This window comes from Phacochoerus africanus, chromosome 5 (assembly GCF_016906955.1).
Source record: "Phacochoerus africanus isolate WHEZ1 chromosome 5, ROS_Pafr_v1, whole genome shotgun sequence".
NCBI lineage: Eukaryota > Metazoa > Chordata > Mammalia > Artiodactyla > Suidae > Phacochoerus > Phacochoerus africanus.
Genome location: NC_062548.1, coordinates 46143651 through 46169616, shown reverse-complemented (window position 1 = coordinate 46169616; position 25966 = coordinate 46143651). Strand labels below are relative to the sequence as shown.

General features: G+C 68.4%; 2 protein-coding genes and 1 long non-coding RNA gene across 8 annotated transcripts in view; 2 read left to right on the top strand and 1 right to left on the bottom strand.

Annotated features, from left to right (window-relative positions):
* The window catches only part of RAB11FIP3 (RAB11 family interacting protein 3), a 73538-nt gene extending 72134 nt beyond the window's left edge, over positions 1–1404 (top strand). For all 4 annotated transcript variants that reach the window (XM_047781114.1, XM_047781113.1, XM_047781111.1 and 1 more), the window contains one exon: positions 77–1404. In XM_047781114.1, the coding sequence (XP_047637070.1) occupies positions 77–190 (114 nt within the window). In that variant the 3' untranslated portion in view covers positions 191–1404. The remainder of the gene's footprint in view (positions 1–76) is intronic.
* A 3017-nt stretch (positions 1405–4421) lies between these two features.
* CAPN15 (calpain 15) lies at positions 4422–21855 on the top strand. 3 transcript variants are annotated; one of them, XM_047781107.1, is made up of 14 exons: positions 4422–4676; positions 10497–10790; positions 12431–12704; positions 15327–16725; positions 17277–17485; positions 17562–17745; positions 17823–18046; positions 18724–18849; positions 18944–19096; positions 19396–19557; positions 19660–19886; positions 20017–20183; positions 20265–20443; positions 20511–21855. In XM_047781107.1, the coding sequence occupies exons 2-14, from the start codon at positions 10730–10732 to the stop codon at positions 20686–20688; spliced, it is 3543 nt and encodes a 1180-aa protein (XP_047637063.1). In that variant the 5' UTR covers positions 4422–4676; positions 10497–10729; the 3' UTR covers positions 20689–21855. The 3 variants fall into 3 exon arrangements, with proteins under 3 accessions (XP_047637063.1, XP_047637065.1, XP_047637064.1); XM_047781108.1 differs by lacking the exon at positions 12431–12704 and having other exon boundaries at positions 4423–4676; XM_047781109.1 differs by lacking the exons at positions 10497–10790; positions 12431–12704.
* LOC125127690 (uncharacterized) lies at positions 14232–15331 on the bottom strand. Its single transcript, XR_007135035.1, has 2 exons — positions 15005–15331; positions 14232–14344 (listed from the first exon to the last, which is right to left on the bottom strand). It is a non-coding gene; the product is annotated as an uncharacterized LOC125127690 (long non-coding RNA).
* Positions 21856–25966: the final 4111 nt, after the last annotated feature.

The window sequence follows — 25966 nt, the reverse complement described above, 5'->3', positions numbered from 1 at the left end:
CGGCTTGGCCCCTTGGGCTTCCGGTCTGCGTGCCTGGCAGTGCCTGGCCCCGGCACCGAGCCCTTGTCCTCCCCAGCTCATGGAGGCCATCCAGAAGCAGGAGGAGATCAACTTCCGCCTGCAGGACTACATCGACAGGATCATCGTGGCCATCATGGAGACCAACCCGTCCATCCTGGAGGTCAAGTAGAGGCAGCACAGCCCCCGCGCGCCCCCGGGCCCGGACGCAGGACCCCCGGCGGCCCCGGCACGCCCCTGGGTGGCACAGAGGGGGCCCCCGGCGGCTCTGGCCTCCCGCCGTGCCACCTCTGTGTGCCTGGAGCTGGGGAAAGCCCCTCTGTGACCGCCGCCACTTCCCGCCGGTCAGGGCAGAACAGAAGGAAATGGGTCCCCACCGGGGTGCTGCTCCCTGCACCCCGCCAGGCACCCTGACGGTGCCACCCAGGCCTCCGCTGCCCCGGATGGCGTCGAGGCCCTGGGACCCTGGCGCCCGAGGTGGGGTTGGGAGGACAAGTGGGCGAGGCCAGTGCAGGCCAGGTCTGAGCTGCAGGCCCCTCCCAGCTCCTGGGGCTCCTCAGGCCACCACCCAGCCAGAAGGGACCCCCTGGTCCAGCTTTGGGCCCCGGGCCCCCCAGGCCACGGGCTGTGCCCACCGCCGGACCTGCCGTAGTGACCCTGGGGTGCTGACCCTCCTGTGACTCCAGAGTCCACCCAGCGGTGGTGGCGGCTGCCCCTCTGACCCTGGGGGGGTGCAGGCAGGGCTGTGGCAGGTGCTGCCGCCAGAGCGTGCCCTCCCTCCCTGTGCGGGTCTCTGCCGCCCCGGAGGTGCAGGCTGCTGGAACCACGTTTCCTTGGGGAGTGTGACGTCTTTAGGAGGCGAGGTGGCACCTCCCCGAGGTGCACCTGGCAGGAGGAGGGGCCAGGCGGGCTCTCCAGGTGCTCAGATCAAGGCCTCCCTGGGACGGGCGTTCCATCCAGGAGGCCTCTGCCCGGCGCCTGCACTGCCAGGAGCAGCCGCGTCTCCCCGGGGGCTGCAGGGCCTGGCCCCAGGCCGAGCACTGGCCAGGAGCCGCCTGGTGCTCCCAGGTGGGCCACGGCTGTGCGCGTGCGCCCGTGTGTGAGCGTGTGCGTGGCCCTGTGCCCCTCCACCCTCTGCGTGGCCCACCTTCTGCCCTAGGATTTAAGACGCAGCCGCGTGTTGCACATGTGGGGGAAGGCCTGGCTGTAAATCAGTGTAAACTTGGAGGAGAGATTTTTCTATCATGTAGAGTAGGTATTTTTTATAGATTGAAGGTTGATCAATTTTTTAATACTTCCGAGAGAGAAAACTATCTGTGTATACACATGAAATATATATATGTACCATAATAAACACTGGGACTCTGCCTCCCGCCCCGCCCTGCCCCCAGGTCTGTCTCTGAGCGCGAACTGCCCTGAGACTGTCACCAGAACGCCAGGCACTGACTCGTTCCCCAGCCTTGTCTTCGCCCCCTTGAGAAAGACTTCTAGGCAGGGCGGTCACAGGCTGGACGACGTGCGAGCGAGGCCAGGGCCGCAGCACAGATTGAAGGGGGTGCTACACCCGTGGGGGCTGAGGGGCAGGCCAGGAGCTGCCCACAGTGACATCTGGGCTCGGACAGCAGGAGACCTTCTGGTCAAGCCCACCCCTCCCAAAGGCTGCGGGGCTGCACCTTTGGGCCGCCCCCCCCCCCACCGTGGGGTCCAGCCAGGGATGCCCCTGGCATGTGGCGACAGGGTGGGGCCCATGGTAGGACGTGACCCCCAAGAGCAGTCCGGCTGCTACCATGGCAGGCGGGGGGCTGGGGCGTTCATCCTGGGGGACGTGGGGTCAGGATGAGGCAAAAGCCCCGTGGGACTGGGCTGGGACAGCTGGGCGGGGGGCCCGGAAGGAGAGCTCACGCGTCACGGGAGCGTCTGCGGGTGAGTGGCCACGTCTGCCTTGAAGGGAGGCTGTTAGCTCCCGGTCCTCAAGACTTGAACCCCTGGCCCAGGCGCCCGTCTCCCACCACTCAGCCCTGAGCCACCTGCATAGCACACACAGATGGGGAAACTGGGGCCCCTGCCCAGGGGGGCAGAGGACGGCTGAACCCAAGTCTGCTGCCCACTTGGCCCCTCAGCGACACCAGGTTGGCCAGCCTGCAAGCAGGGTCCCCAGGCCTCGTCCTCAGCTGGGCTGTGGCATTAGGCCTCCTAGGGTCGCCAGGAGCCCAGGCACTGTGTGGGGCAGCGTCAAGGGGGCAGCTGGAGGGGGTGATGTGTCCCAGGAGTCCCTGCCTGGAGCCCGCCTCCCCCAGGAGCGCAGGGGAGGAAGGGCTTGGAGAGGACGATGGCCCCCACCCACGCCCCTGGTGCTGAGGGGGTGGCTCCCCAGAGTTAGTCCGACTCCTTATCACATCCATTTGTGGGACTGGGGCTTGGACCTGGCCACCCCAAGGGCCCAGTCCGTGCCAGGTGTGACTGGCAGGCCTGGCCAGGGGCAGCCAGGGAAGGCAGCATCGTGCCTGGGCTGGGGTACAGGCTTCACCCTCAGGCTCCTGGTGGAGCTGCAAGGAGGGCCCTCTCAGCACTGGGGGTGCCGAGGCAACGCAGCAGGTTCCGGAGGCCAGTGGGGCTCTGGGAGGGTCTGGTCCCCAGCCTGGCTGCACCAAACAAGTCTCTGCTGGCCAAGAATGAGGCCACTGCCTCTGCTCTGACACTGGGGGCACAGTCCCTGTCTTGGTCTGGAACCTACAGGGTCCATTTGCCTGGGAGGTTGTGGGGAGGGGCCTCTCACTGCACCAGGCGAGGCCACAACCAGGAAGGGGATGGGGGAGCAGCTTCCCCTGTGCCTGGCTGGGCCCTTGACCGCGGGGGCCTGTCTGTCGGCCAGCTGGCCCCACCAGCAGTCTGTCTAGTCCCGGCCCTGGTCCTGCAGGGGTGACAGCCCAGCCGGGGTGGGAGAACATGTGACAGAAAACCATTGAAAATGCAGGCAGGGCAGTGCCAGGCCACTGCCCAGGAAGCGCTTCTTGGAGAGCTGCTCACAGAAGGGGCCCAGGTGGAGGTGCCCAGAGTGTGGGAGGGACCTGTGCCGCCCATGTCCCAGCCCAGAAGCAGTCTGGTGGAAGTCCCCCAGAGCAGATCCTGTCTTGACCGGTTGTTGACGCAAGAGCAAGAGCAGGGCCCTGCCCCTCCCTGGAAGAAGATGCTCCTGCTCTCTCCCTACTCCCTAGCACTGCAGCGGGCTGGAAGGAACCTCGCCCAACAGGTCTCACGGCTCACCTTTGGCCGTTTTTCTCGTCGGGAGGTTATAGGGCTGTGGACACCACCTCTGACCCAGCTGCCTCAGGCAGTGCACAAGGAAAGGGCCTGGGAAGGAAGGGGGCCTGCAGTCACTGAGCCACCAGCGGGACTTGGCCCTTGAAGGCAGAAGGGGACCGCAAACCACTCTCCTTGAATCTCTTGGTAGAGGGGGCCTTGCTTCTGTGTTTCCTGCGTGGCTTGTGCCCTTTCCGGCTCCCCAAGCTCCTCTGAATGCCAGGGTCCCCGGAGCTCCGCCCTCTGAATCCCCACTCCCCACTGCAGGCTCGCCCTGCTTCAGTTGCTGCGGTAAAACCGCTGACACCAATCCGCTTTTCCGAGGGTCTTGCTGCCTCCCGGGCACCTAGGCGACGCAGGGCGGGGGTCCTGGAAGCAGCGCCTACCCTCAGTCCGCGGCTGCTGGGTATGAGAGTGACCTCAGACTATCCAAAGTGCAGGGAAAGGCTCTGAGCAAACGGCCGGGTTCTGCTCGGAGGCCCCCCCGCGGCTTCCTCCCTGCCTGGCGCTGGGCTGCGCGTGTGCCTCACTCCGTCCTTCCAGCGGCTCGGGGATACTGGTTCCCCGATGGCCCAGAAGAAACTGGAGCTCTGGCAAGAAACCTGCCCGGGTCACAGAGAGTGGCGCGGCCGTGGTCAGCGCAGGTCCATCCCAGCGAAACCGAAACAGGACCGGGAAGCCCTTGCGGGACGGAAGAGGACGGAGAGGGGGCCTGGCAGAGAGGGGGCGGTTCTGCGAGCAGGCCAAGCGTAGCGCGGGGGGCCCGGGAGGGGTCCGGGGCCGCAGCCCCTCGCCGCCCAGCACAGCAGCAGCCGGAAGCGCCGCGACCTGGGGGGGGGGGGGTGTGAAGCCCCGCCCCTTCCTCCCGCGCCGCGCACTCTGGGAGTTGTAGTCCCGGTCGCGTCCACAGCACGCCGTGCCTCCCGTTTTCCGGCTCGGGCGCCTACCTCGGCGCTCGCGGTCGGCTCGGCCCGGGAAGTCGGAGGGCGCCAGTCAAGGTGGCTGAAGGCCAACGCCCCGGACTCCGCCTCCTGGCCTGCCTCAAGCGCCGCGCCGCCTTGTGGGAGCGGTAGTCCGAGCGCGCGATTCACAGCGCCGCGTGCGCCCCGGGCGCGCCGTAGCCTTGGGGCCCCGGCCGGGCGCTACGCTACGGAGGCGGCGCAGGGAGCGGCGCGGGCCGGCCGGGTCGGGCCGGGTCGAGACGCTTGCCGGTTCCGCCACTCAGCGCGGGAGGCCGTCGGGGCAGCGCGCCGGTGGCAGAGGGCCCGCCCGCCCTCCGAGAACAAGTTGTGGGCCGGCCGGCGCAGGCGAGCGGGCCCGGGCCGCGGGGACTGAGAAGGCGCCGCGGGGTTGCGGAGGTGAGTCCCGCCGGCCGGGCCGGGCCGGGCCGGGGGGAGCGGCCTGGCCCCTCGCGGGGCCGGGACCGGCGGGCGGCGTCCCCTGGGCATTGGTCCGGCACAACCGAGCCGGGGACGCTGCCGGAGGGAGAAGCCGGCGGGACCTGGGGGACCAGACAGCGAGAGACCAGCCAGGGTGCTGTGGACACAGGAGGCGGCCTGAACCTTTCCTGCCCTTGAGTGCCCTTACCTCCGGGCAGTGTCCCGTCCCCGGCTGCGTTCGGGATGTGTCCCGCGGTGGCCCCGCGGAGTGGGAGCGCGGGCACGCCTTGTGTGCCCACTGGCCGGCCACCACAGTTCGTTCTCCCGTCCCTCTCCTGGCGCTGGAGCGAACCGAGAAGTTTTCTACGGGGGCCCTGAGAGGGTTTGCCAGGCTGCACGCCGACCCTTCACGCTCTTCTTGCTGCCCACAAGAGGGGCCCTTCTGGTCCTCACCAGCGCACCCCTGTTGGGTGGTCAAGTGATTGGGCTTGTTTGGAGGAGGTGGGGGCGCCTCCTAACACGCAGGAATTTGGGACCAGACTGCAGCCACAGGACCCCAGTGAGGCCAGGCCTGGGAGTTTGGGGTCCGGTGGCTCTGAGCGGCCATGTCCTGGGGGGACACGGGCCTCCGCCGAATGCTAAGTAGGTCCGCACCCCTCCTGGGAGCCCCTCCCCTGCCCCGGCCTGGGGGCTGTGTGAGCCACCGTCAGTAGGGTGCCCCTGATCCCCTCCTGCCCCTAGAGGCTGGGCTGCCGGAGGAGGTGGGTAACGCGATCCTACCACTTCTGGGTGACTTTCTCGAGTGCGGAGAGAGGCTAGTGTTTACCTGGCCCAAGTCCCTGGGGAGGCCCCGGTGGACTGGGAGGCCCGAGCCTGGCTGCTGGGAGTGGGTCTTGCGAGAGGTTGGGCTCAACTGACTTCCTCTCAGGTCCTTCTGCTCCTGGCAGGAGCTCCCCTCTTCCCTTCTGTAGCTGCTTCCCCTGAGCAGACAGGCTGGCGACCCCGTGACCTACTGAGAGCCAGGCTTAACCCCCGCCCCGCCAGGCCCAGGGCTCAGTGACTGCTTGGCTTTAGACAGGGACCTTCCGTTTTGGATCCCGTTTCTCTCCTTTGAGCCGCCCAGACCCAGGACTCTGAGGGCAAGAGGCGGAGGGCCATGCGGTCCTGCCCCCGGGAGTGGCTCGGAGCCCTGCCCTTCTTGATGGTGGGCTCTGCTGGAGGCCCTGCACCCAGCTCTCTGGACCCCTGTCTCTTGGGCCGCACTCTGCAGAGCACCTCCTCACGGAGGCCGTGGGGCGGCCGTGGCTGCTGGGGCCGCGCGTCCAGGTCTGGGTCGCTGACTGTTGGCCTCGTGTACACGGAGTTGGGAAGAAGGACTCAGCTGCCCTAGAAATCCGCAGAAACTGTGGCTCCTTCATGGGTCTTTGCTGGTCAGTGAAGAGCCTCAGGGCTGTGCCCAGACCCCATCCAAAGGTACCCCCTGCCCCCGAGGGGCACCAAGGGGACTCGGATCAGCTGGTTCCTTGCCCTGATCTTCTGCCTCGATTTCTGGCACCTCTGGCCCTTGCCACCCATTACCCCTGTCCCCAGGCAGGGACTTGGCTCCCTCTCCCTCTGCCAGGCTCGCAGGGGTGCCCAGGTTCCTACCTCACCCCACCACCACCCTGTCCTGCTCTGCCAAGAATGCCCAGCAGGCCTGTGCTGTCGCTTTGGCCGTCCCCAGCTCCCCCTGTGCCGTACACAGCCCGTCCAAAGGTGAGGTGGTCAGCGAGCATCCTGTCAGCTGCGCGCCTGTAGGCAGCTCTAGTGACCCCGCTCTGACCTCAGAGGGGGGCCCCCACAGTGGTTGGGACTGGCACCCACAGCCTCTCCGGGATGGGGGGGGCTTGCTGGTCTCCACTTGCTTCGAATGAGCTGGAAGGCGGCTGTGTGAGAAGTTCGGGCTTGGGGGCCAGCCCAGCCGCACCCTGTCACTGTCACTCTGGGTCAGCTGTGGCTCAAGGTGGGGTCCCAGTGGAGGCTCATGCTGGTGCCGGCAGGACAGTGCAGGGAGCAGGGGCTGTGGGAGGGCAGCTGAGGGCCTCCTGATGCCTGAAGGATGTGCTGTCCCTTGGGCGAGGACTTTTCCGGGGCACCCGGGGTGGACCGAGTGGACGGCCCGGCCTCGCTCCCTGTCCTTGCCGCAGCATCTCACTTGGGCGGCTGCCCACACCCTGCTCTCTGCTTCCCTGGGGTCAAGGGCTGCACCCCCTCTCCCTTGGGGCCGAGCTGGACGGTGCTGGCAAACATCAGGAGGAAAACAGGTCGATAGAGGTTTCACTTGGGCCGAGTCACCGTGTGTGTGTGTGTGTGTGTGTGTGTGTGTGTTTCAAGGAGGGCAGCCACGCTGGCCCGGCACAGACCCAGAGCAGCCGAAGCCCTCCTGCCCACCCCCCGGGGGCTGCCCGGCTGCCTCGCTGCGGGGGGAGCTGGAGGCTCCGGTGCCCTCGTGTCCCTGTGAAGTGCCCCTGCCCCACCCCCGTGCCCGAGGTCACAGGCAGCCCGGAGCATGGCTCTGCCCCTCCACCGCGTGGCAGACAGCAGTGCTGGGGCGAGAGTGCTCGCCCCGTAGCCTCCCCTCGATTCCTCCGTAAACACGGAAGTGGAAAGTGAAGCGTGGTGGCGTCCTTGGCTGCCGACAGTAACTTCCTCTTTTCGGCATCTGACTGAAAGGTACACCTCCAAAGCCAGGGCATCCGGGGACCTGTTCCCCTCTGGGAGGCAGCCCCCGGCCTCCGTGGTGGCAGACGGCCCCTCACCTGTGGCTTGGTCTTGCGAGGCCCCAAAAGCAGAGCAGACGCTGTCTGACACCTGCCAGTCGCTTCCTTTGCAGGTGCCAGTGGAGCCACAGAGGCGCCTTGAGCCCTGGCCACGACTGGACCCTTTGGGGCCGAGGTGCTGGGCAGACAGAGAAGCCCCAAAACACAGGCGGAGCATTTGGCTGCCTTGGCGCACACGCGGGCCGGACAGCAGGCAGTGCTGGTGCCCACGCTGTTCACAGACCTGGTTCTTAGGGGCGGTTTGTAATGATTTCCAGCAGGACCTCGACACCCTCTCCGAAGAAAACGGCCGTGCTGTCGTGGGGTGTTAGCCTGGCGGGCTGTTCCCTGCGCCTGGGGAGGGGGGAGGGCAGGGGTGTGCCCTAAGGGCATTGGAGTGGCCGGGTGGCACCAGCACCTGGGTCCAGATGAGTCTCCATGGCTCCCGGCTGCTCGCCCAGAGCCCTGCCCCACCTGGGCACCTTTCCCCGGTGGCCCCAGCCACGGGCAAAGCCAGGCTGAGGGAGGCCTTGGACCTGGTGCCGAGACGCCACTGAGTCAGGCCACTCCTACCCCTGGGGCCTCCAGCCTCGTCTCACGTCTCACAGGAGAGGGAGCAGCTGCAACCTCTAAAGGGGCGTGGTCCCCAGCCACCTCCTGCGATGAGGGCCAGAGCCCTGCATCAGAGTCCCCGTGGCCCCAGGCCTGGACCGCGCGTGGCGGCACCACGGTAGACTCTGGCTCCGCTTGCTGATGAGCTTGGGCCGGGCTCCAGAGCCTCCCCCGAGGGCGGCGCCCTCTGCGCAGACGTGCTGCTCTTCACACGTCAAGCCTGAGCACCAGCTGGGGGCCCCTCTGGCGGGGCGGGTGGGGCGGGCCGCTCCTCAGAAGTCTATTCACGACCCCAGACCCCTGCCTCGACTGAGCCTGAGGCCAGGGGCTGCCCTCCCGCTGTCCCAGGTTTGCCGCAAGGCAGACGTGTCTCCTGCCCCTTGGGTGTCCTTCAGGGGACACGCTCACTGTGCGGGGCAGGGGAGGTCAACGTCGGGCCTCCTGGGGAGGGTCCCAGCCTGGTTTCTGGAGGGGACCTAGAAGGGTCACCCTGTCCTGGCCCATCCCTCGCCCCAGGGCAGGCTCCTCGCGCTTTCTGTCCTGCGGGGGTGGCCGTGGCACCTGGGGCTCCCTCTGTGCCCCATCCCGGGCTGGTTCCGGGCTGCCTGGTGCTGTGATGGGGAGAGGGGAGGGGTGAGGCGCTCTGTGCTCGTGCCCACAGAATTCCCGAGAGCCCCCAGCTGAAGGGGACGGGCATGGGGTCCCGGCCTCTGCTGGTGTCGGCTCACCCTGGACTCAGCCAGCCCTGCCCCACTTCCTGCCTCTCGTGTCACAGGGCCCAGGGGCAGTGGGAGGAGGTGAGCAGGTGAGGCCATTGGGGTGCTGCCCCTGGCACCCTGCCTGCCACTCTCAACAGGCACGCCCCACCAGTGTTCTGAGGAGGGGTCACCCTCGGCACTGGGAGGGCCCCTGCTGTCCTCTAAGGCGCCGGGCAGAGGAACAGGAGTCTGGTGGGGCCAGATCTAGGCCAGCGGCCCCTTCCGATGTAGGGCAGGTTCTCCAACGAGAGCCAGGAGGAGCAGGCGTGGCCGCGGGCGGCGGGGCATCTCCTCCTGCAGCGCCGACCCCTTGTGACGACGGAGGCGGGCGTCGCCAGTGTGTGTGCTCAGTCCTCTGCCTGCGGCTCGGCGCCCTCAGAGCCCTGGCCTGGTTCTGGTGCCGCTCGGCGCATGGGAGAGGCGGGCGTGCTGGGAGCAGGGCCCGCAGGGGGCTGGCCGTCGCCCCTGGTAGAGGAAGGCCTGGCGCCCAGGCCCCGGCGGAGGTGGCGCTGGTGGTTTGGACGTGCGGGTGAGGTGGGTGCGCGCTCGCGCTCGAGACGCCCGCCTGTTCCCCACGTTTCTCCTCGGGCCGCTGGGCTTGGAGATGATCTGCATGGCCTTCTCCTCGACGGCGCTCCTGCCAGCTGGCCCTCCGGCCGGGTCCAGGCAGCTGTGTGCGCTTGCGGGCTGCTGCGGCCTCTGCCCCCCCTCGGCTCTGGTCGTGCTAGGCAGGGCCGGCCCGAGTGGAAGGGGACTTTGGGAGTCACCGAGCCCGTGGGAGCCTTGCCGCTCTGCCCCACCCGGGTCCCCATGCGTCTGCACGGTACTACTGCGGGGCCTCGGCCCGTCTGACCGAAGCCCTCCGCAGAGGCGCCCAGACTCCTCCCGCTGCCAGAGCCCTGTGAGCCCCTCTCTGGCGTGGGCGCCCACCGCCCACCCGTGTACAAGGACACGTCCCCCCAAGTCCACCCCCGCCGCCAGCCCGAGTCCAGGGGTCTTATTTGGAAGTAGGGAGAAGGGGTCACTGGGCGACCTGGGGGTGGGGGCGAGGCTGCTCGGCCAGAGAGCCACGCAAACAGCCACGCTGGCCCAGCGCCCGATCCTGGCACCGCCCCAAACCTGACTGGGACCTGCCTCATTCGCAGGGAGGTGCCTCTGGCCCCCTCGCCCCCCGGAGGGCAGGCCCTCACCGCCTCAGAGGCCTGGCTGCCTCCCGGGTCCCTCCCCTGGCACCTGGCCTTCTCCGGAAGGGCCATGGGGGTGACTCCGACGCCTCCCTTTGGCTGCGGGCAGCCCCTGGTGCCCCTCCCCGAGGCTGTCCTGCCAGGGCTCGCTCTCTTCCCTCACGTTCCTTTTTCCTGGTCAGACACCCCGCACTGGGTCCTCTTCCTCTAAGGCCGACACCCTTTTTGGAGGCCAGCGAGCACGGCACGGCCGCCTCTGCCTGGGGCGGCTGGTGGCCTTCCAGCAGCAGCCAAGGGCTGCCGCCCGCTCTGAGCTCTCCTCTGCCACCCGCGGCCACCTGTGGGCTAGGAACCTGTCAGGGCCCCTGGGCTTGGTGCCCGCGAATCACGCTGTCTCTTCTCTCTCTATTCTCTCTGTCATTTCTGTTGTCCTGTGACTCGGACCAGCGCGGCCGCCCTGTCTCCGGCGAGGGTGCCCTCCTCATGCTCCACCTCACCCACCGCCGCCGGCCACATGTGACCAGGCCCGGCTCTCAGCGTGGCCACCGTCGCGGGGGCCATGGGGAGCTCCGCCTCCTCGCTGGCCGCCGAGACAGAGTCCGACCACGGCTTCCCCGGGGGGCCGCCCTACCCGGGGCCCCCGGCAGCGGCCGGCTGGTGTAGGAGCGGCCCCGGGGGGCATGTGTGGGGCAGCTCCCTGGTCACCCGGCAGCATCAGCCCCCACGCCCCCGGGCCCAAAGGTAAGAAGGCGGGGAGGGGGTGGCCCGGAGGGGCGGGCGCCGCTGTCAGGCACCTCTTCCTCCGCGGAGGGGCTGTCAGAGAAGTCGGGGCCCCTGTTCCCCGGGGGCGGCCTCTGGGGACCCCCTTCCACTGGGGGCCCGAGACTCTGAGGTTGCTCGCTCCACAGAGAAGGCGTGGGACGCCAGCCCCGCTCGGGGCCAGGCTGCGGGTCTGTGCCAGGCTGGTCGGAGGTGGTTGGCCCGGGCCGTGCTGTCCGTGCCAGACAGAGCCGGAGCTTCTTGCGGGGGCGGCCGGGGGGGGGCACGCTCCCCAGATGCCAGCTTGCTTTCCGTGGGATTTGGGGCCCCCCGCCTGTGTGTGGTGCCCCTGCTCTGACGTGGAGACACACACAGGGGAGCAGAGGGCACCGTGGGTCCCGCTGGCAGACCGCTACGAGCCAGCTCCTCCCGCTGCAGCTGCAGCCAGACTCGGCCCCCTGGGTCACACGGCGAGCTTCTCGCGGGAGCCGCTGCGGGGCAGCCTGGGCGGACCGGGCTCCGACGTCCCCACCGCCACCTGTCCCTTGGCCTCACTGGAGGGAGAGGGGCCTGGTGTGCAGCGGACACTCAAGGTCCACAGACTTTGGGCCGGGGTGGTGCTTTCTCTCCTGGGCATCCAGGCAGTCCTCCGCCTCCATCTCCCAGCCCCCTTGGCTGTCACTCCCCTCGGACACAGCTCTCACGTGTCTGTGGGCCCCAAGGCTGTCGAGGCGGCCAGCAGGCAGGCAGGAGCAGGACCAGCCTCCTGGGGGGGCTGCAGGGCCATCGCCGAGGTCTCCACTGAGCTATGCTAGTGGACACTCCTGCGGGCTTGGATCCAGAGGTTCAGGCAGGATGCAGGCGGCAGGGGCGTGGCGAGCTCGCGGCCGGCCTCGTTCTTGTCATGGCATCCGAGATGCACTTTCCCTGCGCTCCCGAGTGAGCAGCTCGGTGGCTTTGGCGCATTCGTGCGGTTGTACAGCCATCCCCGCGTCCCCCTTGCAGCATCTCTGCGACCGCGTCCCCTGCCCGCGTGCTATCACCCCTGCTCCCTCCCTCCAGCCCCTGGCAACCCCTCACCCGCTCCTGATCTCTGGATGTGCCTGTCTGGACATTTCCCGTGGCGGGTGTCGTACGCTGTGGCCTTCGTGTCCGCTGCTCGCACCGAGCGCTATGTTTTCAGAGCTCACCCTGTTGTCCTGGGGGGTCCGTGCCCCTCCATTCTTGGCGCAGCGGACCTGCTCGTTGGTGGATGAACGTTTGGGCTCTTGGCTGCTGGACTTTATGAATGTGCTGCTGTGGGCATTTGTGGTTTTGCGTGGATGTGTGTTTTCACGTCTCTTGGGTAGATTCTAGAACAGAATTGCCGGGGTTTATGGTTCAGTTCGCATCAACCTTTCTGAGAAACTGCCAGGCTGTCTCGCACAGCGGCTGGACCGTCTCCTGTCCCCCCGCCCCCCCCGCCCCGGCTGTGCAGGGAAGGCTCTGGTTCTCCCTCCCGCACTTAGGGTCCTGGCCTCCTGCTGGCGTCAAGTGGTGGCGTGGGCTGGTTCAGTCCGTGCGTCCCTGGTGGCCGGTATGTTTACTCCTTTCTCCACGCACACTCATCATTTTATTTCCAGGGTTTCGGGGAGCTTGTCAGGATGGGGTGCTGCTAGGGTCCTGCGGGAACCCAGACGCCCAGACCAGAGGGGGTCTGAAGGGACAGGCAAGCGGTGCTCCGCTGGGCCCCGGGCACCGCGAAGGGGCCAGCATGCGGTGGCCCCGCCGCCCACCAAGAGCCTCCGGCGCCACCACCACCTCCAGGCCGGGTCAGGAACCGTGTGGTCAGCCATCTGCAAGCCCTGGGCCTCCCCTGGGGACAGAGGCAAAGAGGACACCCCAAAGTGGGCTGAGGTGAGCCTAGAGAGAACGTACCTCAGAACCGGCAGGGCCTTGGCGGCTTGGTGGGCACATCCTGCCCCGAACCCGGCCTCAGGTTGGCGGCCTGGCCGAGGCCCTTGAGTGCGGACACCACTTACCCTTCAGCTTTCCTGGGAAGGACAAGGCCGGCCCCAGGCCTGGGCTGCGCCTGGGGTGGTGACAGGCCGGCCCCCGCGACTCCGCATGCACCTCCCTTGCTCCCTTTGGCCCGGAGCTGACTGTCCGGTTGCAGAGAATTGAGGGCAGGGCAGTGTTTGGTGTCAGCCTCCCTCTGGCCTGGCCTTTGCCCTAAGCAATAACCCAGTCGTTTCTTTTTATTTTTTTATTTTTAATTTTTTTTGTCTTTTGTCCTTTTAGGGCCACACCCACGGCATACGAAGGTTCCCAGGCTAGGGGTCGAATCGGGGCTGTAGCCGCCGGCCTCCACCACAGCCACGGCAACACGGGATCCGAGCCGCGTCTACGACCTACACCACAGCTCACGGCAACGCCGGATCCTTCACCCACTGAGCAAGGGCAGGGACTGAACCCGCAACCTCATGGTTCCTAGTCGGATTCGTTTCCACTGCGCCACAACGGGAGCTCCTGACCCAGTGGTTTCTTAGCGCATGGCTCCCCATGTCCGCGGTTCAGGGTGGCCTCTGAGCGGTGTCATGGAGCTTGGGCGTGTTTGTGCTGAGGCTCGGGTTTACCTGGGCTCCCCGTCGTAGTCTCGTTTTCCAGCTTGTCCGGTGCTCTGACCTCAGCTTAGGCCTTCTCGGCATCCAGCTCCTAGGCCCCCGGCGCGTCAGGGGGACTGTGTGAGGACCCAGGGTGTGGGGACCAGAGTAGGAGAGGGCCTAGGGCCCCGCAGGCCAGCCCCTGCTCAGGACACCTGGTCACTGACCCCCGAGCCACTGCGTCTCACCACCTGTGGCATCAAGGTATGGACAGAGGTGCAGGCCGCCGTGACACTGCCAACCTGCCTTGTGTCCTGGGGTCCCGGGTGTGGCCTCATGTTCATCTGGGCCAGAGACTGGCCGTGGGGTCGTGGGGGTGGACGTGAGCTGGGTTCCCGCCTCCTCCGGGCTCCGCTCAGCCGCCTGGCCCACTGCAGCCGAGGGCAGGTATGTCCCAGGAGGGCCCTGGGACCGCCTGTCCTGAGCTTGTTCCTGGGACCCCACCCAGCAGCCGGTGGCAGGTGGTCTCCACAGGGTCAGGCCAGCTCTGCAGGCTCACGTGACCAGGCCAGGCAGGGACACAGAGCACGTGGCCATCCTCCAAGCCCGGGGCCCAGCTTGTGGCTGCCCATGATGCACGCGTGCTCGTGCCTTGCCCGTGGGCCCTTCTCCGGGGGTGGGGGGATGCCCCTGTTGTCTCCCGGCAGAGTTCTTCGGCTTTTGGCAGCACGGAGGCGGAGCCCGGAGCTGACCCGGCCCCCATGAGCCCCAGCCGTGTGGCCCGGAAGGCGGCTCTGAGGTCCGCTCTGAGTGCTGCGCAGGCAGCTTCTGTTTGTTTTTACGAAGAGACAGGACTTCTTTCTTCCTGGAGGGTTGGGCACGAACATAGCATCAGAAGCACCAGCTTCGTGCCTTGTTGTAAAGAACAATTGATCTCTCTGCCAAGCAGAGCAGCTGCAGTGCGTGTAGGAGAGGGTGTTGCGGGGGTGTAGACGCCTCCCGCACCCAGATCCGCCCTCCAGAGGCCAGGTCTGCCCGCCCCCGAGGCCCCCGGAGCTGAGAGCCTCCCGTCCCCTCCTCAGCCCCAGGAACCTCCAGGCTTCTGCCTGCCTCTGGGTTTGCCCATCCGGCTCGTTGCCTATGTTTCATTCACACGCGTGAGTCTTGTTGTTTTTCGGGGCCCATGCGTTCTTGGGGACCGAGTGATCCATGTCGCCTTTATCCACTTATTCAGTGACAGTACCTGGGTCCTTTCCACCCTGACTGTTGTGAGCAGATCTGCTGTGAGTGTGTGTGTGTGAGAGAGAGAGAGAGTGCGGGTGTGAGTGCCTGCGTGTGTGAGTGCGTGCGGGTGTGTGGGTGCATGGGTGTGAGTGCCTGTGTGTGTGTGTGAGAAGAGCACCAGGTCTCACGTGTGTAAAACACATTCCTGGGGTGGGCCTGCTGCCTCGGGGGATTCTGTTTACCTTTCCGAGGAACTGTCTGTGTTCCAGCACAGAGGGACCCCTGACAGTCCCGCCAGCCTCTCAGGGCAGCCCCAGCTTTCCCCACATCCTCACCAGCGCCGTCCCCTCTGCCCCCTGGTCCTGGCCCTGAGCGGGTGCAAGGTCCTACCTCTTGGTGTGTCCCTGAAGTCGCCGACACTGGGCACCTTCTCACCGGCTCTGTATCTCTGTAGCTCCCCTGCCCGGCCTTAAAGACAGGCTGTACGCTGTGTAGTCGGAAGGGCTTTTCATATATTCAGCTTTGGGGTTGGTGGGTTTTGAGTTCATTTCCTTCCTGTGCTGTGAGGTGAGGGCCCGGCGTCACTCTTGAGCGATTAGATGCAGTTTTCCCAGCACGGTTCGTTGCGGAGTCTTTTCCACCCAACGGCTCCGACCCGTGGGGAGTCGCCCTTGACCCGTGGGGAGTCGCTGACGGCCGCCTTCCCTTGCAGCCACACCCACTCGCCTGGGCCCATGGCTGCGGTTGGAGAGTGGTCCTGCGCCCGCTGCACCTTCCTGAACCCGGCCGGCCAGCGCCAGTGCTCCATCTGCGAGGCCCCCCGGCACAAGCCCGACCTGGACCAGATCCTGCGGCTCAGTGTGGAGGAGCAGAAGTGGCCCTGTGCCCGCTGCACGTTCCGCAACCTCCTGGGCAGGGCGGCCTGCGAGGTGTGCGGCTTTGCCCCGGAGCCCGTGCCCAGCACCTCCCTGCTGCCCGTCATCAACGGGGTCCTGCCCAAGCCCCCCACCATCCTGCTGGAGCCCCAGGGCGGCTGCAAGGAGGAGGCGGGGCTGGCACGGACAGCAGGGTCACCAGCGGAGGGAGCGGGCGAGGGAGGCGGCTGGGCCTGCCAGCGCTGCACGCTGCACAACACGCCCGTGGCCAGCTCCTGCTCAGCCTGCGGGGGCCCCCGAAAGCTCTCGCTGCCCAGGATCCCTCCTGAGGCCCTGGTGGTCCCGGAAGTCGTGGCTCCCGCAGGCTTCCCCGTCGCACCTGCCCCGCCCCAGCCCGGGGAGGGCGCCGAGGCTGACCCTCCCTCCGCTGCTGTAGACCAGGAGCCCCCTGGGGGGCCGCCCTTCAGCCCCTTTTCACCTGCCCTCCAGAACAACCCTGTGCCTCGCAGCCGCCGCGAGGTGCCCCCCCAGCTGCAGCCGCCCGTGCCTGAGGCCGCCCAGCCCCCACCCACTGCCGGCTCCAAGGGCCCCCCCCAAGGCCTGGGGCGCACCGGCGGGGCCTCTCGCCTGGCGGATCTGCTCTCCGGCAAGCGGCTGAGCCTCCTGGAGGAGGAGGCTGCGGCTGAGGGTGGCCCGACGCTGCGCCCACCTGGCCCTGCCAGCCCTGCCCACTGCGAGGCAGGCGGGGCCATGCCGGGTGGCGACATCATCGACCTGGCCGGTGACACCGTGCGCTACACACCCGCCAGCCCCTCCAGCCCTGACTTCACCACCTGGTCGTGTGCCAAGTGCACGCTCAGGAACCCCACGGTGGCCCCCCGGTGCACAGCATGCGGCTGCTCCAAGCTGCACGGCTTCCAGGAGCACGGCGAGCCCCCCGCCCGCTGCCCCGACTGCAGCGGGGACAGACCCGGGCCCTGCTCAGTCCACAAGGCCGGCCGCCCCTTGCCCCCGGCGCCGTCCGAGCGCCCGGGCCAGTGGGCCTGCCCAGCCTGCACCCTGCTCAACCCACCCCGGGCCAAGCACTGTGCCGCCTGCCACACCCCCCAGCTCCTGGTGGCCCAGCGCCGGGCGCCCCTGAGGCGCAGGGAGAGCATGCACGTGGAGAAGCGGCGGCAGACAGACGAGGGCGAGGCCAAGGCCCTGTGGGAGAACATTGTGGCCTTCTGCCGGGAGGTGTGTGCTGGCCCGAGCAAGGCCCCTCTGCGGCGGCCGTCCTTCCGCACTGCCCCTTCTCCAGCTGGGGGGGTCGGGGGGGGGGCGCTTCTCCTTCCATGTCCTTGAGGGTCCTTGACCCCGCCATCCGCACTGCTGACTGCTTGGCTGGGCTGTCAGCTCCTGCAGACAGGGGTCCTGTGGGGAGGTGGGCGCAAATCCGGTGCTTCCTGCAGCCGCCGAGACCTCTCGTGTCCTTCCCATGGTGCCGCGGGAGCCCCGAGCCCAGGGCCCCACCCGCAGAGGCAGCTGCCCCCCACTTCCTGGGGCACCCAGAGGGTGAGGGGCTGCACCATCTCCCCAGGGCTCCCGCACCTCCCGCCAACCTGTCGCCAGCCTGCAGTGTCCCGCACAGGGTGGTGTGGGCCACATGAGGCCCCAGCCAAGCCATTCTCAGGGGTTGGGGGGCGGCGCACACACCCACTCTTCCTTCTGGGGAGCAGCCAGCAGGGTGCTCCCGTGGGGGGGGGGGGGTCCAGTCTGGCCTGAACGTGTGGCCACGGTCTCTGCAGAACAGCGTGAACTTTGTGGACGACAGCTTCCCCCCCGGGCCCAAGTCTGTGGGCTTCCCTGCAGGCGACAGTGTCCAGCAGCGCGTGCGACAGTGGCTGCGACCCCACGAGATCAACTGCTCTGTGTTCAGGGACCACAGCGCGTCCTGGTCCGTGTTCCACACTCTCCGGCCCTCGGACATCCTGCAGGGGCTCCTGGGGAACTGCTGGTGAGCTCGGGGCGCCCCCTCGGGGCGGGGGGCTGGCGGGCCCGCCCTGCTGTCCCTGAGCGCCGGCCTCGCGCAGGTTCCTGAGTGCCCTGGCGGTGCTGGCCGAGCGGCCGGACCTGGTTGAGCGGGTGATGGTCACGCGCAGCCTGTGTGCGGAGGGCGCCTACCAGGTGCGGCTCTGCAAGGACGGCACGTGGACGACGGTGCTGGTGGACGACATGCTGCCCTGCGACGAGGCCGGCTGCCTCCTCTTCTCCCAGGTGGCGCAGGCGGGCCGGGCGCTGGGCGGGCGCCGGCCAGGCACGGGCGGGCCTCACGACTCCAGCCCTCCCTGCAGGCTCAGCGCAAGCAGCTGTGGGTGGCCCTCATCGAGAAGGCACTGGCCAAGCTGCATGGCTCCTACTTTGCCCTCCAGGCAGGGCGCGCCATCGAGGGCCTGGCCACGCTCACCGGCGCTCCCTGTGAGAGCCTGGCGCTGCAGGTCAGCTCCACTAACCCCCGCGAGGAGCCCGTTGACACTGACCTCATCTGGGCCAAAATGCTGAGTTCTAAGGAGGCTGGGTAAGAGGGACGGCCACGCCGGGGCCTGCAGTGGTGGGAGAAGCAGGGCCAGTGCCCTCGACCTGCACCCACATGTCACAAGGTGTTCCTGGCAGGGGCTGACCACAGCTGGGAGGCCTAGCTCCCCGTGCTGGGCCGGCCGTCCCACCTGCCCAGGTGGGGTGGGGAGCAGGCAGGATGCTGGCCATTGGCTCCGATCAAAAAGGCCTCTCCTGAGCTGGGCCCGTGGTGACCACGCACGCCCTCCTGGAGCTGCGAGGGACGGACCCCATGCCAGCCCCTGGTGGGAGCAGCCAAGTGAGGGGCGGTTTCTGAGCTCTGATGTGCTAGTGTCTGTGGGGGGGGTCCAGGACCCCAGGCCTGGGAGAGGGGGCGCGTGGGCGCTGAGCTGTCCCTTGGTTGGGCCTGGGCAGTGTCGTGGCCCCACCCCCTCCAGAAGCTGCAGCCCTGAGCTGCAGGACTCACCAGCCTCGCACCCCCTCTGAGGGACCTGGGCCCACCAGTTCACCTGCCTGGGCCCTCTGAGCTCTCAGCCAGCTCTTCCTCAGTCCCGTGTGCCTCACGGGGGTCTCCCAGGGATCCGCACCTCTGTGGGCACGTCCCCTCCCTGCTCCCTGGTCTCGAGGCTGCTGGTCATCAAGGGCTCCCTGGTCAGCAGGGCTGCACTGCCCACACAGGTTCCTCATGGGCGCCTCCTGCGGGGGCGGCAACATGAAGGTGGACGACGCGGCCTATGAGAGCCTGGGCCTGCGCCCCCGCCATGCCTACTCCGTCCTGGACGTGCGTGACGTCCAGGGCTCCAGGTAAGGGCTGGGCTGGCCCTGGACGGCTCGGGGTGTGGATGTGTGGTCGGGGGCCTGGGGGCCTGGGCGTGGTCCTCAGCCCCGTGGTCCACAGGCTCTTGCGCCTCCGGAACCCGTGGGGCCGCTTCTCCTGGAATGGCAGCTGGTCCGATGAGTGGCCGCACTGGCCGGGGCACCTTCGAAGCGAGCTCATGCCACATGGCAGCAGCGAGGGCGTCTTCTGGATGGAGTACAGCGACTTTGTCAGGTACTGGACACTGGGGGCGGGGAGGGTGACCTGTGTTGGCCCCAGCTCCCCGGGGAGCCTGGCCTTCTGGTCCTGCCAGCCGGGGGGCCTGGGGTGTGCTTCTGCCTCCAAAGGTCGTGTCTGCTGGGCAGCCTTGGGGCCTGGCGCCCCCTGGTGCCAGCCCCGGGCAGCAGCCGGGACCAGGGCTTCGGAGAGACCCATCCCAAGAGATGCCTGCTGAGGTCGCAAGGCCCCAGGGACAGGCTGGGCCTGGAGCTGGGGTGGGGGGTGCTCAGTGGGGCTGGCCTCTCGCTGCCCAGGTACTTCGACTCCGTGGACATCTGCAAGGTGCACTCAGACTGGCAGGAGGCGCGGGTGCAGGGCTCTTTCCCCAGCTCGGCCAGCGGGCCCGTGGGCGTCACGGCCCTCACGGTGCTGGAGCGCGCGTCCCTGGAGTTCGCCCTCTTCCAGGAAGGCAGCAGGTGAGCAGAGCCGGGCCTGCCCGAGCCGGAGGTGGGGCTGGAGCGGGGTGGGCGGGGCCTGCCCGGCCCTGACCCCGCCCCCGTCCCCGCCCCCCGCCGCAGGCGCGCCGACTCTGTGGACAGCCACCTCCTGGACCTGTGCGTCCTGGTGTTCCGCGCGTCCTTCAGCGGCGGCGGCCGCCTGAGCCTGGGCCGCCTGCTGGCCCACAGCAAGCGCGCCGTCAAGAAGTTCGTCAACTGCGACGTGATGCTGGAGCCCGGCGAGTACGCCGTGGTGTGCTGTGCCTTCAACCACTGGGGCCCCGCGCCCGGCCCGCCGGGGGCGCAGGGTGAGGCCCCACGCCCGGCCCCGGCCCCGGCCCCGGCCCGCTGGTGGCACCCTCGGCCCCGCCCGCGGCGCGCCCGGCCCCACTCCCGCCCCCAGCCGGCCTGCTGGCCTCACCCACCGCCCCCTCACAGCCTCCAGCCCCTCCACCCGGGTACCCCGCGGCGCCCCGGAGCCGCCTGGCCATGTGCTCGCCGTGTACAGCTCGAGGCTCGTCATGGTGGAGCCTGTGGAGGCCCAGCCGACCACGCTGGCTGATGCCATCATCCTGCTCACGGAGAGCAGGGGCGAGCGGCACGAGGTGGGCGCCGTGGGTCCGGAGGGGGGAGGGGGAAGGGGGCTGGGGGGGGCGCCCACCCACACCGGTACCACCTGTGCCTAGGGCCGCGAGGGCATGACTTGCTACTACCTGACTCACGGCTGGGCGGGGCTTATCGTGGTGGTGGAGAACCGGCACCCCAAGTCTTACCTGCACGTGCAGTGTGACTGCTCTGACAGCTTCAACGTGGTGTCCACCCGAGGCAGCCTGCGCACCCAGGACAGCGTGCCCCCCCTGCACAGGTGGGCACCGCCCCCGCCTCGCCGCCCGCACCCCCCGCCCAGGCCCTCACAGGCGCCCCTCCCTCAGGCAGGTCCTGGTGATCCTGTCCCAGCTCGAGGGCAACGCCGGCTTCTCCATCACCCACCGTCTGGCCCACCGGAAGGCAGCCCAGGCCTTCCTCAGCGACTGGACCACCTCCAGGGGCAGCCACAGCCCCCCACTCACACCCGAGGTCGCTGGCCTGCACGGTCCCCGTCCGCTGTGACCGCCCTGCCCCCAGCTGCCTGCCCCCACACGCACTTTACGAGGGAGACCCCAACACAGGACGCTTGAACCAGAATCTCAGGACCCCCCCCCAAGGGACTGCCGGTGGCGGGGGCGGCTTCCCCTGGGCCTTCCTCCCTGCCCTCCCTCTTGTCCAGGGCCTCCCAGCCTCCACGCAGAATACCTCCAAGTGGCCTCCAGCTCCAGGGGCTGTGTGCCAGCGCCTCTGACCAACCGTCCTGGAGGTCTGGCTCGGACTCCCAGAGCCCAGGTGAGGCCCTGAGACCCGAAACCAAAATCTGGGCAGTTCAGAGGCTGAGACCCCAGGGCGAGAGCAGGGACCACCCCCTTTGTTGGGCGCAGAGGCCGGGACCCCAGAATGAGAGCAGGGACCACCACCCCTTGTAGGGTATGAGATCAGGAGCCTTTTTCCCCAGTTGGCCCCCAGAACCCATCTTACCCTGACTCCTCACGAGGCAAGCCGGGGTCCCTGGAGTCCCAGCAGTGTGGCCCGGGAGGCAGGTGCCTGGCGACCTTGGGCTCTGGCAAGGGTGGGGAGGGACACTATGCAATGCCTGGCGCGCGAGTCAGGATCGAAGCCATGCCCGGCTGCGGTCGGGGCAGCAGGCCAGGTGGGCCCGGGCCAGCCCTGTGCTGAGTGAGGCGGGTGCTCGCCCTCCCCTGCCCTCTGCTGGGAATGAGAGTCTAGGAGAGACCCTGGGCCAGCCCTGCCTGGGCGTGCGCAGGTGCGGCCCCAAGCCCCGCCTGCCTCCGAAGCCCAGCGTCCTCCCTGGGGCTGCTCAGCCCTGAGTTCCCTGTCCGCCTAAGGATGACGGAGGCCAGCTTCCCAGAGGCCCGCCCGGCCTTACTGCCCTGCGGCCCCCAGGCAGCGGGTGGCCCTGCCTGCAGCCCCTCACTTTCCGTGGGGCTCTGGGGGTGGGGGGCGGTTAGGCCCGGAGAAGCCCCCAGAAGCCCTAGACTCCCCCTCGGGCCTCCTTTGTACTCCTTGTACTCTGAGCTGTGAGTATTTTTAACCCTGTACATAGGGCAGCTCTTGTAACGCAGAGACTATTTTATCAGTTGTCAGCACCATCCCTGTAGGATGTCTCCATGGGTGTTTCCAGACTCAGGCTCCGACGGACCAAATAAAAAATGTTTTGTTTTGTAAGGACCCTAGTCTCTCTGTCACCCCCTCCCAGGGGTGCCTGGTCCAAGGGCACAGCTGGGCCGAAGGGCACCCAGGCTCCCTGGGGCAGCTCAGCCAGCGCCCCGGGTCAGCCTCACAGGGAGCCTCTGGGGGCACCCTGCTCACCTGCCGCCTGCGCCCCAGGAAGGCCGGGGTGTCGGGGTGGGCTAGGCTCAGGCCAGACCGCTTGGTAGTTGGCAGACTGGGCCCCATGAGGCCTCGGTCCCACGCAGACAGAAGGACCAGACCGTATGTGGGCACCGCTTCTCCCAGAGGGTCACCTGCCTCCGGCCCCCGGGGGGGGGGGTGGCCAGAGGGCCGTCTGAATCCATCAGGCTCACCCTGCAGAGCAGATGGCGCGGGAGGCCGCGCAGGGAGAAAAGATCGCCCCGGCGGGTGGCAGCCGTGCCCCCCTCCCTCCCACCCACCCCGGTTCACAGGTGGTGGCCAAGGCGGGCACACGCTTTGCAGCCTCTGCCGGCCCCAGTGCGGCCACCGGCCCCGGCGGGCGGGGCTGCCGAGGGCGCGGAGCAGCAGGGCCAGGCGGCGGCGGCGGGTGTAAGAGGCCTGTCACCGGCCAGCCTATCGAATGTGAAAGCAATTAAAGCCACCAGCAGTGTTGGCTCCGGGCGGGCCCGGGGCGGCGGGGGAGCTGCCACAACACATCTCACCTCCGCGCCCCGAGCCGCCGCCCGCTGCTCCTCCGCGGCTGCGCGGCCGCGCTGGACCTTCTCCCGCTGAGGGGGGGGCCGCAGGGTGAGGAGGCGCTGGGCACCCGCAGGCGAGTCCCTTCGTGGGGTCGGGGCCCCAGCCCCCGTGTGAGGAACGCACAGGGCCGCGCCACCTCCGCTCGGTCCCTCGCCCTCTGCCGGCTCCGAGCCTCCGGCCACCGGGGCTCCTCGGCCCGAGCCCACCTCCCTCCCCTTCTCTCCCTGCCCCGCCCCCCGGCCCCCTGGCCCCCCCTGCCGGGCTGGGTCCCCACGGCCCCTCCGTGCCCCTCGCCCAGGCCGCCCGGCGGCCGCAGCGGCCTGGCCTTCCCGAGGCGGGCGGTAGTGTGTTCTCACTTGTGAAGCACCCCTGTCAGAAGCACTTAGTGTACAAATTAGCTGCGGCCTCCCGCCTCCTCCGCGGCTCTGGGCTCTGGGCGCCGCGGAGGCTCCTGCCCGCCCCGGGCACCCGCCCACGACGGAGCAGCGGGCGGCCCGCCATCCAGCTCCTCTCCCGGGCTCCCAACCTTGACCTGGACGGGGGTGACCGCACGAGGCGCGTGGCCGGCGGGATCTTAGGGTCCCCCGCTCCAGGCGCGGCACCTGCATCTGCAGGGAGTGGCGGGACCGGCGCCAAGAGCCGTGGGGGACGCGCCCCGAGCAGCAGCGCCGAGTTTCTGCGGCCCCGCCCTCTGGCCGGCCTGCCACTCAGGCAGGGAAAATCGCCTGTGACAGGCCCAGGAAGGCCGGGCCCCGGGGGCCGCGGAGGGACGCGCACAGCTCCTCTTCCAACATATGGTTGCTGTCGGCCCCAGGCGCCGCTCCGCCCATGTGCGGCTCCAAAGCTGGGCGGGGGGGCTCCGCGGCCTGAGCTGCTCCCCCTACCCGCCTGGGTGATGCGGAAGGCCCCGGCCCCAGCTCGCATGCCTCCCGCGGCGGAGAGCTCACTCTCTCTGCAGCCCCACTTGGCGCCTCCAGGCGCGTCCAGGAACCTCTCTGTCCAGGGCCCAAGGCAGTAGACGGAGGGTCAGAGGGCACCCTCCCAGCCCCAGGGTGACCCGCGGGGGCTTCCAGAGGAGGGAGCTAGCCGGGGGAGGGGGAGGGCCACCGCGAACGGGCCATCTCGAACGGGACGGGAGGAACTGCCAAGGATAACCCATGCTCTGGCAAGGGCGGGGGGCAGGGGGAGGCGGCCACAAGCCACAGGTTTCATCAGTGAGAGCGCGTGGCCACCAGCCAGTTTTGACCCCTGGCCGGGGCTCCTAGACCCAGCCTGGGATCTGTCCCCATGCTGCTACCCGCTGGGCAAGCAGAGGCTGGCCTGGCCCCACACCTGTCCTGGTGTGAACACTGAGGGGATGAGACAGGCCTGCCCCAGGCACTGTACCAACGTCCCCCTGGACTCGCTGGACCCTCCTGCCCACGTGCCCCAGTGCACAAGTACAGGCATTAATGGAGGTGACAGGCAGGCAAGCAGGCAGGGGAGGTTAATGGCCGCCATGCCTCTGGCTGGGGACAGAGGCAGGGGCTGCGTGACCCCGCCCCACCCCACACCAGGACGAGCTGAGAGCAGAAAGGGCTGTTCCTTGGGTCCCCACTAATGTCAGAGTACCCACGGATCGTGAACAGCGGTTTCAGGGCTCAGGGCCACGTTGGAGACAAGCCTCAGAGCTCGGCCACCGGTGACACGGCCTCGAGGGCAGAAGCCGCCTCCCCGGGCCCAAGCTTGTCCCAACACGCTGGGGGTGGGGCCCAGTGGCCGGGTCATGACCTACCACTCTGCCCACTCCTGGGTGGAAAGTGGGACAGGCCCCGGGCACACGGTGTGCCAGCTGTGTGGGAGCAGATGTGCCTGGGAGTGCCTCGGGCAGAACGCGCAGGGGCACGAAGCCTGGCCGCGGATGGACAGGGGGTCGGGCATCTGTGCCCTCAGTGGGCTAACCTGACTCGCAGCCCCGCATCCAGGCAGTCAGGCTGCAGCCATGCTGAGCTCTCGCCCCTCTGGCAGGACCCCCCCCCCCGTGCCCCTCAGGAGCCCAGACGGGCCCAGTCTGCTCCTCAGGTGCTGAGCCCCTTTAGGAGCTGCAGGATCCTCCCACCCGAACCTCCAGAAAGGCCCACCCGCAGGCTCAGCCTCCACGGCTGCTGCTGGATGCCCTCCCCGGACTCCCCTGCTTTTCCCAACACCCCAAGTGCTGGCCTCCTCCCCCTCTCCAGGGCTCCTGGGTCCCCTGGCTTCACTGAGCTGTCCTCCGAATGCTGAGGGGCCCTTCCTTCCCCTGGGAGTTGGCAACAGACTGCAGGCAGCCTGCCCCCTCTGCTGGTAGCGTGGCCTCTCCCGGTCCCTTGGGAGTCAGCAGTGGGGGTGGGGAAGGCCAGAGCCATCCCCTGGACCCCCACCGCCGTTGTCTCAGGGGGAACAGCACCCCTGCTCTCTCTGGGCAGCGCCCAAGAGAGGGGCCCAGCCCGGCTGAGTGGGTCCAGAGTGGGGTCTGTGTGCAGAAGGAGCAGCCTCCCAGCCGCCACTCCACAGGGCTGCTGGCGTGCCGACCGCACAAGCTGTCTTCCGGCCTGGGGCTGCCTGCACGGTCAGCTGGTCAGCTGGGCCAGGCCAGGCGGCAGAGAGGAAAAGGCTGGTGGACCGTGCCACCCACAGCCCTCCAGCCACCCCCCTGCCCTGCGGACTTGATGGGGAGATGAGGGCCCCCCCGCCCAAGGTTGTTAGGGAACGTGGCCCTGGGCAGTGGCCCTCCCGTCACATCTTTGCACTGGGTGACCCCAGGACACAGCGCCCTGCTCCTTACAGACACCTGTCATGATTGACCAGAGGCCCAACCACCCGGCCATGGCCCATCACCCTCTTGCCCCTCAAACTGAGACTGGGACACCCCGGGAACCACAGCCGAGCCTGCAGGAAAGGCCAAGCGGACCCTCCTGGGGTCCTCTGTGTCCCCCCAGAGCAGGCCTGGGACAGCAGTCACCCCTCTGATGGCACATCACACGCCTCTGGGTTAAGGCACCTTCCCCTGAGCAAAGGCAAAACTTCCCTGGGAAACACGCCTGGCCTGGCATGCGTGTCTGTGCCTACCTCTAGAGTGGAACTGGCTGCGCAGACGGACTTCTGCTAGGACCCGGCTGGGAAGTGGGACCTTGAGACCATTGAGCTCAGTTTGGGGACAGTGTGGAACGTGGCGCCCTGGGAGCAGCTCTGACCCTCTGACCGCGAGGACAACTGGGGCAGGGGTTTCACCGCGGGCCCTTTCCCCAGCCCCGCCTCGTTGCCCAGGGCCTCCAGGGAGGGGAGCCCATGCAGGGGAGCCACTGCCAGGGGAGTGAGGAGGGAGGGTTGCGGGTGAGACTTCCAGAAAGGGAGAGGGAGCGCTGGG